The following is a 12,863-nucleotide window of genomic DNA, read 5'->3' on the forward strand; positions in this document are numbered from 1 at the left end:
AACCTTGGATTTTCACCAAAAGAGCATAATGCATAAAAAATTCAGACTCTGAAACTAAAAGCTGGTTCTTTGAGAAGATAAACAAAATTGATAAACCATTAGCCACACTCATCAAGAAAAAAAGGGAGAAGACTCAAATCAATAGAATTAGAAATGAAAAAGGAGATGTAACAACTGACACTGCAGAAATACGAAGGATCATGAGAGATTACTACAAGCAACTCTATGCTAATAAAATGGAAAACCTGGAAAAATGGACAAATTCTTAGAAAAGCACAACATTCCAAGACTAAACCAGGAAGAAACAGAAAATATAAACAGATCAATCAAAAGCACTGAAATTGAAACTGTGATTAAAAATCTTCCAACAAACAAAAGCCCAGGACCAAATGGCTTCACAGGCAAATTCTATCAAACATTTAGAGAAGACCAAATACCTATCCTTCTCAAACTCTTCCAAAATATAGCAGAGGGAGGAACACTCCCAGACTCATTCTATGAGGCCACCATCACCTTGATACCAAAACCAGACAAAGCTATCACAAAGAAAGAAAACTACAGGCCAATATCACTGATGAACATAGATGCAAAAATCCTCAACAAAATACTAGCAAACAGAATCCAACAGCCCATTAAAAGGATCATACACCATGATCAAGTGGGGTTTATCCCAGGGATGCAAGGATTCTTCAATATATGCAAATCAGTCAATGTGATAAACCATATTAACAAACTGAAGGAGAAAAACCATATGATCATCTCAATAGATGCAGAAAAAGCTTTTGACAGAATTCAACACACATTTATGATAAAAACCCTCCAGAAAGTAGGCATAGAGGGAACTTACCTCAACAAAATAAAGGCCATATATATGACAAACGCACAGCCAACGTCATTCTCAATGGTGAAAAACTGAAACCATTTCCACTAAGATCAGGAACAAGACACGGTTGCCCACTCTCACCACTGTTATTCAACATAGTTTTGGAAGTTTTAGCTACAGCAATCCGAGAAGAAAAAGAAATAAAAGGAATCCAAATCGTAAAAGAAGAAGAAAAGCTGTCACTGTTCGCAGATGACATGATACTATACATAGAGAATCCTAAAGATGCTACCACAAAACTACTAGAGCTAATCAATGAATTTGGTAAAGTAGCAGGATACAAAATTACTGCACAGAAATCTCTTGCATTCCTATATACTAATGATGAAAAGTCTGAAAGAGAAATTTAGGAAATACTCCCAACTACCACTGCAACAAAAAGAATAAAATATCTAGGAATAAACCTACCTAAGGAGACAAAAGACCTGTATGCAGAAAACTTTAAGACACTGATGAAAGAAATTAAAGATGATACCAACAGATGGAGAGATATACCATGTTCTTGGATTGGAAGAATCAACATTGTGAAAATGACTATAGTACCCAAAGCAATCTACAAATTCAATGCAATCCCTATCAAACTACCACTGGCATTTTTCACAGAACTAGAAAAAAAAATTTTTCACAATTTGTATGGAAACACAAAAGACTCTGAACAACCAAAGCAATCTTGAGAAAGAAAAACAGAGCTGGAAGAATCAGGCTCCCAGACTTCAGACTATACTACAAAGCTACAGTAATCAAGACAATATGGTATTGGCACAAAGACAGAAATATCAGAAATATAGATCAATGGAACAGGACAGAAAGCCCAGAGATAAACCCACACACATATGGTCAGCTTATCTTTGATAAAGGAGGCAAGAATATACAATGGAGAAAAGACAGCCTCTTCAATAAGTTGTGCTGGGAAAACTGGACAGCTACATGTAAAAGAATGAAATTAGAACACTCCCTAACACCATACACAAAAATAAACTCAAAATGGATTAAAGACCTAAATGTAAGGCCAGACACTATCAAACACTTAAGAGGAAAACATAGGCAGAACACTCTATGACATAAATCACAGCAAGATCCTTTTTGACCCACCTCCTAGAAAAATGGAAATAAAAACAAAAACAAACAAATGGGACCTAATGAAACTTCAAAGCTTTTGCACAGCAAAGGAAACCATAAACAAGACCAAAAGACAACCCTCAGAATGGGAGAAAATATTTGTAAATGAAGCAACTGACAAAGGATTAATCTCCAAAATTTACAAGCAGCTCATGCAGCTCAATATGCAAAAAACAAACAACCCAATCCAAAAATGGGCAGAAGACCTAAATAGACATTTCTCCAAAGAAGATATACAGATTGCCAACAAGCACATGAAAGAATGTTCAACATCATTAATCATTAGAGAAATGCAAATCAAAACTACAATGAGATATCATCTCACATCAGTCAGAACCATCATCCAAAAACCTACAAACAATAAATGCTGGAGAGGGTGTGGAGAAAAGGGAACCCTCTTGCACTGTTGGTGGGAATGTAAATTGATACAGCCACTATGGAGAACAGTATGGAGGTTCCTTTAAAAACTAAAAATAGAACTACCATACAACCCAGCAATCCCACTACTGGGCATATACCCTGAGAAAACCATAATTCAAAAAGAGTCATGTACCACAGTGTTCATTGCAGCTCTATTTATAATAGCCAGGACATGGAAGCAACCTAAGTATCCATTGACAAATGAATGGATAAAGAAGATGTGGCACATATATACAATGGAATATTACTCAGCCACAAAAAGACACGAAATTGAGTTATTTGTAGTGAGGTGGATGGACCTAGAATCTGTCATACAGAGTGAAGTAAGTCAGAAAGAGAAAAACAAATACCGTATGCTGACACATATATATGGAATCTAAAAAAAAAAAAATGGTCATGAAGAACCTAGGGGCAGGATGGGAATAAAGGTGCAGACCTACTAGAGAATGGACTTGAGGACGTGGGGAGGGGGAAGGGGAAGCTGGGACAAAGTGAGAGAGTGGCATGGACATATATACACTACCAAACGTAAAACCAATAGCTAGTGGGAAGCAGCCACATAGCAAAGGGAGAACAGCTTGGTGCTTTGTGACCACCTAGAGGGGTGGGATAGGGAGGGTGGGAGGGAGATGCAGGAGGGAGGGGATATGGGGATATATGTATATGTATAGCTGATTCACTTTGTTATAAAGCAGAAACTAACACACCATCGTAAAGCAATTATACTCCAACAAAGATGTTAAAAAAACAACAACAACAAAAAAACACTACCTCGACTTCACAGAGTTGTGAAGATTACCAGAAAAACTGCATTCAAAGGACTGAGCACCAGTAGCAGCAAACATCCTCGCTGCCATTCTAGGCAAGTTACTTAATTTCTGTCTCAGTTCCTTCATTTTATTGGTGGAGATATTTTGACATTTTTGTCTCATAGGAATACTTCTTGTTTTAAAACATAAAAGGAACTTTCAAGTGCTCAGGAAAACACCATCCAAAGAGGAAATATTGTCACAGAGGAAATACCTGATGGCAGCAATGTATCGGGAGAGCCATTGGTGGACGTTTCAGCATTTCCATTGTTCTCCCCAAATTCCTTCTTATATATTGACAGCATATATGAGATCCTATAATCCAGTCTGACACTCAGGATAAACTACAAGAAACATTAAAAACAACATAAGTTTCTTTCATCAGCATGGTGTTTAAAAATTCATTACAGGACACCAAGAGCCACATTACTATCAACATGTCACATGAACTAGTTAGAAACTTTACTGGTAAACTCCTACCACTTCTGTTGCTTACATGATAATCAGTCCTAACACTAAGAAAAGTGATGCATTTCCATTAGCCAATGTCAGTAAAATCCCTGAACAGTTTTTGGAAAGAAGAAAACCTGACTCTCCATGATTCCTCTCAGAATATTCCAAGTAGAGGTATCTCCTGGGTCTGGATGAAGAGGTAACGATGACATAATTTTCCAAGCACTTTGCAGAGTTTTCACCGGCTCGGCAAGGAAAGTACTGGAGCTGTGACCCTCATTCAGGCACAGAAAGGCGAGATTTCAGCTGCAATAGTGTGGATTCTGGCTACACCACAATGAATCCTGGATCTAGGCTACAAAAGGACAGCTTAAGTAATAGAATCTAATATACCAGGGATGTGCCTCCCTAGTGCCTGTTTTTCCTTGGGTCTGTGTTTTTGTCCTTGTTCTCCTTAATGGACGTATTGACAGAAACTAAGTGTCAATAAGGTTCCCGTCTGTGCTCAGCACTGAGAAGAATGCAAATGCCTGAAGCCCAGGGTCCTCAACATGCCAGTGACTGAGTCGGGAAAACAAGATACAGCATTGTTAAAATAATTAGGAAATTAAGGAGGGCTACCTCACGTGGGATAGAATACAGTGGAGATCAGAGAAGGAAAAATATGTGCCACCGACATGACTGGAGACGGGAAACAACAGAGAGCTGTACTTACACAGGGTGACCTTCCATCCCAGTTTGCCTGGGAGAGGCCTGGGTTGGCCTTTGCTCCCAGAATAATTATTACCTGTGTCCCTTACACTCTCTTAAGAGACTGTTATTGTTCCAGCAAACAGTAATGGGCAGGCAAGTTTCGAGAAAACTTGGTATTTGGTGGTACCATCTCCCCCTAGTTCTCACTATCTACGCCGCCGTCATATCAGACCCCTGCCCCGTGCCCCCCTCCTGCTGCCCCCTTCCTCTCACTCTCTCTTCCACTCTTCTCAGTCCTGAGAGCACAGGCTGGAATGCCTGCAGTGTCTCCTTTGCCTCCACACATTCATTTCTGTTGTTCACTTTACATTGAATATTCTTCTCCTCCACCCCATAATAACCAGCTTTTGAGATATCCTCCACGGTCCTATTTTTTTTTTTTTTTTTTTTTTTTGTGTTACGCGGGCCTCTCACTGTTGTGGCCTCTCCCGTTGCGGAGCACAGGCTCCGGACGCGCAGGCTCAGCGGCCATGGCTCACGGGCCCAGCCGCTCCGTGGCATGTGGGATCTTCCCGGACCGGGGCACGAACCCGTGTCCCCCGCATCGGCAGGCGGACTCTCAACCACTGCACCACCAGGGAAGCCCCAAGGTCCTATTTAAATCCCTTTTGAAGTGAAGCTTTCCCTAGTTCCCCAGTCCGAATCAATTTTTCTCCTCTTTGCTCACCCAACACATTATCTACACCTACAGGTCCAAAGTTGAATCAACCTCCCTCCCTCCCTCCCTCTCTCCCTCTCCCTCTCTCCCTCTCTCTCTCTCTCTCACTCTCTCTCTCCCTCTCCCTTTCCCCCCTTCTCCTCCTCTGCTAGACCTTTATGCTCCTCCTGGGCAGCAACCATGCTCTATGTTAGCTATGTTCCATCAAATTCAACAAACTTGTTGAGCCAGCTACTGAGGAAGCTGCCAAGGGTACAGAAAAGGTACCAAGGATATAAAACCTGCCTTTGAAGAGCATATAATCCAGAAGGAAAAGTAAACACCAGAGAGACTCTTTTATTAACATGCAGTGAGCACTGCAACACATATTGGCTGAACTGATTCCAGTTAATATGGGGAATTTCAAAGCAGGAGACAGATTGTGGGAGAAGAGGGCTGAGAAAGAGCCAGTGGATTTGGCAGCCCCGAGCAGAGGGTGGGAGAAGCTAGACTGTGGGTGCATAAAAAGAAGGGTGTTTTTTAAACAAACTTATGTAAAGAACAAATGATTAAAACATGAGTTAATGAAACATTTGTTAGCTTTGAGTTGAAGATTAGTGTTCAAGGAATCATATTTTATAAATAGAGCCAAAATTCAAACTTTCATCCTCTACTATATTTAATTATGAAAAAGAATGGAAGGTAGAAGGGAAGAGGGGAAAGGGAAGAATAAAAAGAAAGTCAGAGAAAGAGAGTCGAGAAAGAGCTGAAGACAGACAGAGGGGGAGAATAAGAGAGAAATGAAAAGACTAAAAGAAATACAAGAAATGACGGGGAAAAGAAAGGAAGAGCCTGAGAGGAGGAAGAGATGGCAGAAAGCAGGAGACTTGCTTAAGGAGCGTGGCTACAAAGAAATTCTTGAAGGGAAGTTCTAAGAAAGAAACATTCAAGTGCCACAGCACATGGGAACACAGACACAGAGCATCAGACTCAGACACGGAGGCACAAAAATCAGAGCAAGAACAGAGGTTCAACAAGAAATACATAAAGAGCCCAAAAGACGCAGCAAAAGCAAGTCAGCCCTAGCCTGCCCTGCCATAGTATCTCCATCTCATCGTTTTTTGGCTGTTAGGGACTTTTGTAAATGCTACTTTTCTGAACTGTCACTGGGCTAAAATGAGGACATGTATTTCAGAGGCTCTGCCGTGAGGAGGAGGATGCTAAGCTGGAGGCCCATTACCCACAGGTTGGGTGCCCAACACCTTCCACAGGTTAAGAACAGGACAACTGAGTGATTTCTCAGGGTCATGAACACGGGGTTGGGAGGGGTGCCAATATTTCTCGGGATTCAGCCTTTGGAATTCCTGGAGGAACTGTGAAATCTTTTATGATTATAAATCTAATTACTTTCAATAAAAATGTGCAGACCCTTCCAGGACTACTAACCCACTTCTGGTAGCTCAGTCTACATCAAATTATGATGAAAGACTTAGGAAACTGTTTCCAGAATTTTAATAGATCCTCAAAAACTCCAGGCTCCATTCTTCGAATCTGGAATAAATGCTATAATTAAAGGATCATAAAACTACTTTCCAAACTTAAAAAAAATGCTAAGAATTCATAGCTACAGTAGTGGGGAATTTATCCACTAAACCACTGGTCATGAAATAGTAATTTATCCCCTTTAAATTCACAGAGATAGGTATTGGACTAGGTTATTTTAAATATATATATATATATATATATTATTCCTAGCCTCTTGGAAACGAAATCATCAAGAGAGATAGTCACTTACATAAAATATTAAAAACAATTATTAACATTTTTGTCAATAAAAATAAATTTTTTTGAGTTTCATACTACGATAAATCTGTATACGTAGAATCATATGTCTAATTCAATTAAAAATAGAAAAACAGTTGGAATTCAATCTTAACTTTGCCTACTCTGAAATTCTTCTTAAATAAAGGTAAAATTTAATCAGGGTCAATGCTAAATGAGAAAATACATATGAAAGAAGTTATGTCAACCTCGAAGCACTCCACATTTGTTAGGTATCATCATTAATATATTATATTTAGTGAGAATTCACACATGTAATTAATATGTTAAATAGTGTCAGTGTAAGATTTCTTACCAGGCTTATCATTAACGTAAAAGAAATAAAATTAGATCAATACCATTTCAGAATATTTACACAATGATCTGGAACAAAATGTGTAAGAAGTTAAAGCAATAGGCACAGTTAGGTGTTTCTCACTTCCCTTCCATTAGGTCCTGTACCTGTAAAATCTCAATAATCTTCAGCTTGGTGTCCATGACAGTGACATCCTCGTGCTCGGCGGGGCTCCCCTGCTTGCTGGGATGCAGGCTGGGCTGGATGTCAGGCACACTCATGGGGAAGATGGAACCTCTGCTGAGCACCATCTGGGTCATCAATTCTCCCACCCCATGGATGGTTCTCATGACATTGTTTCCTGGCACAAGAAAAGTCCTTAAGTCAACACACACGCCACCTCGGGAGACAGCTGTTATATCCAGTTGGCCACAACCAGACTGAAAATGTGGCAGGAAAAGTACTAAGGATGGAAATGAATAGCATCAGCCTCGCTCCAGCTATTTCCTTGCAGATAAAGTTAAAATAGTGCAGACACATTTCAAAATGACAGATTTTAGAACTGAAAGTTTACTTTTCTCAGAAAGTGCTTTCAAATGACACACTGCAGGTGAGCCACTGGTAGCTCTAACAATATCCAAATCGGGTCCTTCTGGAGCACAGGAAGTCCTACCAACTACCACACCAATAGGCACTAACTCTTACAATAATGAGGAAGAAAGGTTATCAATCTCTACGATAAAGGGCGTTGCAAGTGAGGATACAAAGACTACATGAAAACATTTAAATTAGTGTCCTAACCCTACCCTCAAACCAAGGACTTTTTAGCTTTGCTTTCGTAATGCTTGTGAAAAGAGCTTGGGAGGAGGATTTTTACAGCTTCATTTTAAGAAAAACTCTTATCTAGAGAGGAAGCACCATTTTATCCATTCCTTCATCAATTTGAATAGAAAATTGTAATTCAAAATCCACAAAAAGCAGCTATGTTTGAGATAATTAGGGAAACAAACTATTGACAAATGATCATTTTCAACGAGGTGTTACTCCTTTTCTGTGTCTTCTCCTGAGTTTGGCTTCTCATTTAATTTGTCCTCCAATAAAACTGCCCACGCACTCATTCCTCACTCTAACCACAAGCAGTTGTACCAAAGGATCCTCCTGCCACTGTTACGATTTACCCTCTCCAGCTTAACTGCTGTTTCTCACTTCTAAATCCCTACAACGAGCAACAAGGATTTGAAAGAACAACTGTCTGCTTTCCTTTCAGAACAGTGGTCTTTGCTTCGTGGGTGTTCGTGGAGCTTTGCCTCAAGCAAAGGCCTAAGAATCTGGCAAAGAATTTTCCTTTCTCCCAGTGTCTCAGGGTGGAAACCAAGAGAAAGGGAAATGGAAATAAGATGGGATGAGATAAAACTCTCAGCTCTAAGCAAAGAGCATAAACTGTGGGAATACCTACAGGATTGAAAGGCAAACAAAGAAAAGGAAAATATGTAAAGGATGATTCACGAGGATCTTCACGGTCCTATGCGCAGACCACAGTTACCATGGAGCCAGTGGTAACCAATATTATTTGTATATTGTGAAAGGTGAAATGCCTTTTAAAATTCATTATCTTATCCATAGATGAAATTAGTATATGTACAAGAGGGTGGTACTGAAATAGTACATTTTTGAGTAGGCAATGAAGGAACATTTTTCCTAGAGTGGCACCTTCCAGGCAGAAATTAATTTGGGTTTTCATTCTGAGAATCTAGGAACTTTTATTACACTGCTGCTTGCATAAGCCAAAAAAAAGGCATAAGAAAAAAAATATGAAAGATAATTTCCAAGTTTGGACAGGGTTGAGACAAAGGATTTGAGACAGCCCCATTTTCTAACAGAAAAACCTGTAATGAAGCAGAATGCTTCATTGTCTATGGTTCTCATACAATCATAACAGTTGAGTATTTCCGAATCCCCCCATAGATTGCAGGGATACAATCTGGTTGTTGGCAATAGTTTTCAGTCATCAATGTTCAACCAGTACATTTATCCAAGCCTGGATTCTAGTATATATATGTGTTAGCCTCCAAGAGATGCTTTCTCACCACCAACACAGAACAGGCTCCTCTGTTATTCTTACACTTGATTCACACAAAAGTCCTTGGCACCCAGTGTCTGCATCTTATTTAGATTTGCATGGAAAATAATCATTTAATCTAAATGATTGTTACATACAAAACATTCACTCAGACAATTCTTTCCCCCAAATATAGGTCTTGTCACCAAGAAATTAAAATCTAGAGGCCAGAAACATAATAATATATAACACATGTGGTCAATGAAATGGGAGTGTTCATTCCAGTGATACCACAGCCTTAGATGCCTGTGGCACGTGGTTGCCACACAACTCGCCTCACATCTCCATATATGGCCAACTCTGAGTTTGCAAAATTAAAAGATGCTACATTTTCTAGAGTTGATTGGTGGTGATGAGAAGTGCTTCAATTAGGAACTACTACAGCTTGGAAAACATAAGTCAAACACCACATAAATAACAGACGTGCAAGGCTCCTGGTATCCATTTTTCCACAGAAAAATTTCTAATTCTAGACTGCTGAGATAAGTCAAAGGTGATTGGTCTTCAGCAATACAAAAGAAGAAATCTACTTCTCTTCTCAACCATAATTAGTTAATACTACTGAAAAGTTTTCAGTGAAAGGGCACTGTACCATAATATAAATCCTCTGGATAAATTCAGGTTTTCTATGTCTTTTATATTAACTCAGCAACTAGAATTTGGATTTATGTATAAAGTATATTGAAATGGTGTGAAAAATGGAGTCATCTTTGTTAGGTAAAAGTACAGAGGAAGGAATTGCTTAGAAACAAAAGCAGACAGACTGTCCAGGTTCTTTCATTATATGATTGTATAGATATTTTTACTAATCCTAATTCCCTCAAGAGAAAAACCCAAAAGTAAGACAAGTACAGCAAATGCATACTAGAAATGGTATCTGGGAACGGGTTGAGAGTCCACTGCTTTATTTCTTTGATGGTTCCAGTGAGCCAAGTTTCCATTACCAATTCCAGAGACGTGAAAAGCAATAAGGGATTTACATAACACTAAAGCTGTGCTAACCATGATTTAATTCTTCCTTATTCCAAAGTCATTTTACTGCCGGTAATCACACTATAGGCTTCAACAATCATTAAGAGTTATGTAGATTTATAGACAGTAAAAGAGATTTAACAGAATCTTATGTGACTGAAATTTACCTTACTTCCCTTGGTGTTTTATTTAAAGTCCTCTTTATCTGTTACCTCTTTCTATTAGAAATACTTTTCTCCTATGAACACATAAGAATAAAAATGATAATTTGAATTTTCCAGTTGTTTAGATTTCAGATAGACACTTCTGAAATCTTCTAAACATTTATAAGAGATAATAGACATATTTGATAAGAGTTCTGTGAATAATTGTTCACAGCAATTTTCTCGTTTAGTGACTACCAAAGGCAGCTCTCAATGCTTTATAGTAATAGCCAAAAAATGGATAACCCCAAAACCATTCTTATTTCCCTGAAACATATTTTTATAGTTGGACTTGGAAAAATGTATCTGCTGTTATTATAATTCATTTGAAACAGAATGATGTTAAACCATAAAGACATGTTTCAGGACGTCTTCCTACTTCCCCTCCCTGCTCAGCAGCTCCTTATAAACTTTCACTTGCTGGAAAATGCCTACACTCTCTAGAACTACAGCAGTTTTTTCCATTTTGAACATTCTCTGGAGCAGTGCTTCCTCCCAGTGGTTAGGGTCTGGGTTATAAAAGGACTTTTTTGATGCCAAAAACCCAAAAACATTAACACAAGATCAAAACCTTAGTTAAGCTAGTGATATAAGCAGAGTGACAGGGAACATGGTATCAACCTGGACTAAAAGAAAGGTCAAGATTAGGGAGGGTGAGGGAGGGAGACACAAGAGGGAAGAGATATGGGAACATATGTATATGTATAACTGATTCACTTTGTTATAAAGCAAAAACTAACACACCATTGTAAAGCAATTATACTCCAATAAAGATGTAAAAAAAAAAGAAAGAAAAAAAAAAGATTTAACACCCTAGATAACAATAAATAACCAGCACTCCCAGTTCAAAGTCAGATCACAGTATTTTGGAGAACTACATATCCAGTCCATGTACTTCTTTTTTTTTTTCCCCAATGATATCTTATTTTTTTAATTTATTTTATTGAAATATAGTTGATTTACAATGTTGTGTTAGTTTCTGGTGTACAGCCAAGTGACTCTGTTATACATAAATATACATATTCTTTTTCATATTCTTTCCCATTATGGTTTATTACAGGATATTGAATATAGTTGCCAGTGCTATACAGTAGGACCTTGTTGTTTATCCATTGTATATATAATAGTTTGCATCTACTAATCCCATCCCTCCCCTACCCTCCCTTCCCCTTGGCAACCACAAATCTGTTCTCTATGTCTGTTAGTCTGTTTCTGTTTCGTAGATAAGTTCATTTGTGTCATATTTTAGATTCTACGTATAAATGATATCATATGGTATTTGTCTTTCTCTTTCTGACTTACTTCGCTTAGTATGATGATCTCTAGATCCATCCAAGTTGATGCAAACGGCATTATTTCATTTCTTTTATGGGTGAGTAGTATTCCACTGCATATATGTACCACATCTTCTTTATCCATTCAGGCAAACAGAGTTTTTAATCCATGAGCTGGAGATGGAGGGAACTTGGTATTCCTCTGCCTGGAGGTCTCTTACCCAGATGGTCACCTGGCTCACTCCCTCAAAATCCTTTCTGATTTCTGGTTCAATGTCCCCTCCTCAGATCTCTTCTGGCCACCCTCTCTAAAGTAGGATTGCCATCACTCTGGATCCTGCTTTACATTTCAGTCCTGGCATTATCACTATCTCACACCATATTTTATATTTGTTTATGTGGTTATTGTATCCTCCCTCAAAAACGAACATAAACTCCATGAAGACATGGATTCTGCCTAGTTTTTGCTCTATCTCCAACACCAGGAATAGTGCCTGACACATAGCAGCCATTCCATACATGCTTGTTAGATTATTGCACAAATAAAAAAAAGTTGGATAAACAAACGAATTATTAAAAATGATAATTTTGGGACTTCCCTTGTGGTGCAGTGGTTATGAATCCACCTACCAAGGGACTTCTCTGGTGGAGCAGTGGTTAAGAATCCACCTGCCAATGCAGGGGACACAGTTTCGATCCCTGGTCCAGGAAGATCCCACATGCCATAGAGCAACTAAGCCCATATGCCACCACTACTGAGCCTGTGCACCACAACTACTGAAGCCTGCATGCCTAGAGCCTGTGCTCCACAAGAGAAGCCACCACAGTGAGAAGCCTGCACACCGCAACAAAGCATAGTCCCCGCTTGCTGCAACTAGAGAAAGCCCATGCGCAGCAATGAAGACCCAACGTCAGCCAAAAATAAATAAAAAAAAAAAAAAAAAAAAAAGAATCCGCCTGCCAATGCAGGGAACACAGGTTTGATACCTGGTCCAGGAAGATCCCACATGCCGCGGGGCAACTAAGCCCGTGCACCACAACTACTGAGCCTGAGTGCTACAGCCCGGGAGCCACACTACTGAGAACACATGCCACAACTAGTGGA

General features: G+C 39.1%; 1 protein-coding gene across 1 annotated transcript in view; it reads right to left on the minus strand.

Annotated features, from left to right (window-relative positions):
- Nucleotides 1-12,863, minus strand: part of ITPR2 (inositol 1,4,5-trisphosphate receptor type 2) — a 534,949-nt gene that overhangs the window by 313,445 nt on the left and 208,641 nt on the right. Inside the window, exons 22-23 of the mRNA XM_081250074.1 lie at nucleotides 7,358-7,551; nucleotides 3,446-3,575 (exon numbers count right to left, since the gene is read on the minus strand). Coding sequence (XP_081106200.1) covers nucleotides 3,446-3,575; nucleotides 7,358-7,551 — 324 coding nt within the window. The remainder of the gene's footprint in view (nucleotides 1-3,445; nucleotides 3,576-7,357; nucleotides 7,552-12,863) is intronic.

Source organism: Mesoplodon bidens (genome assembly GCF_964165515.1).
Source record: "Mesoplodon bidens genome assembly, chromosome: 11".
Lineage (NCBI taxonomy): Eukaryota > Metazoa > Chordata > Mammalia > Artiodactyla > Ziphiidae > Mesoplodon > Mesoplodon bidens.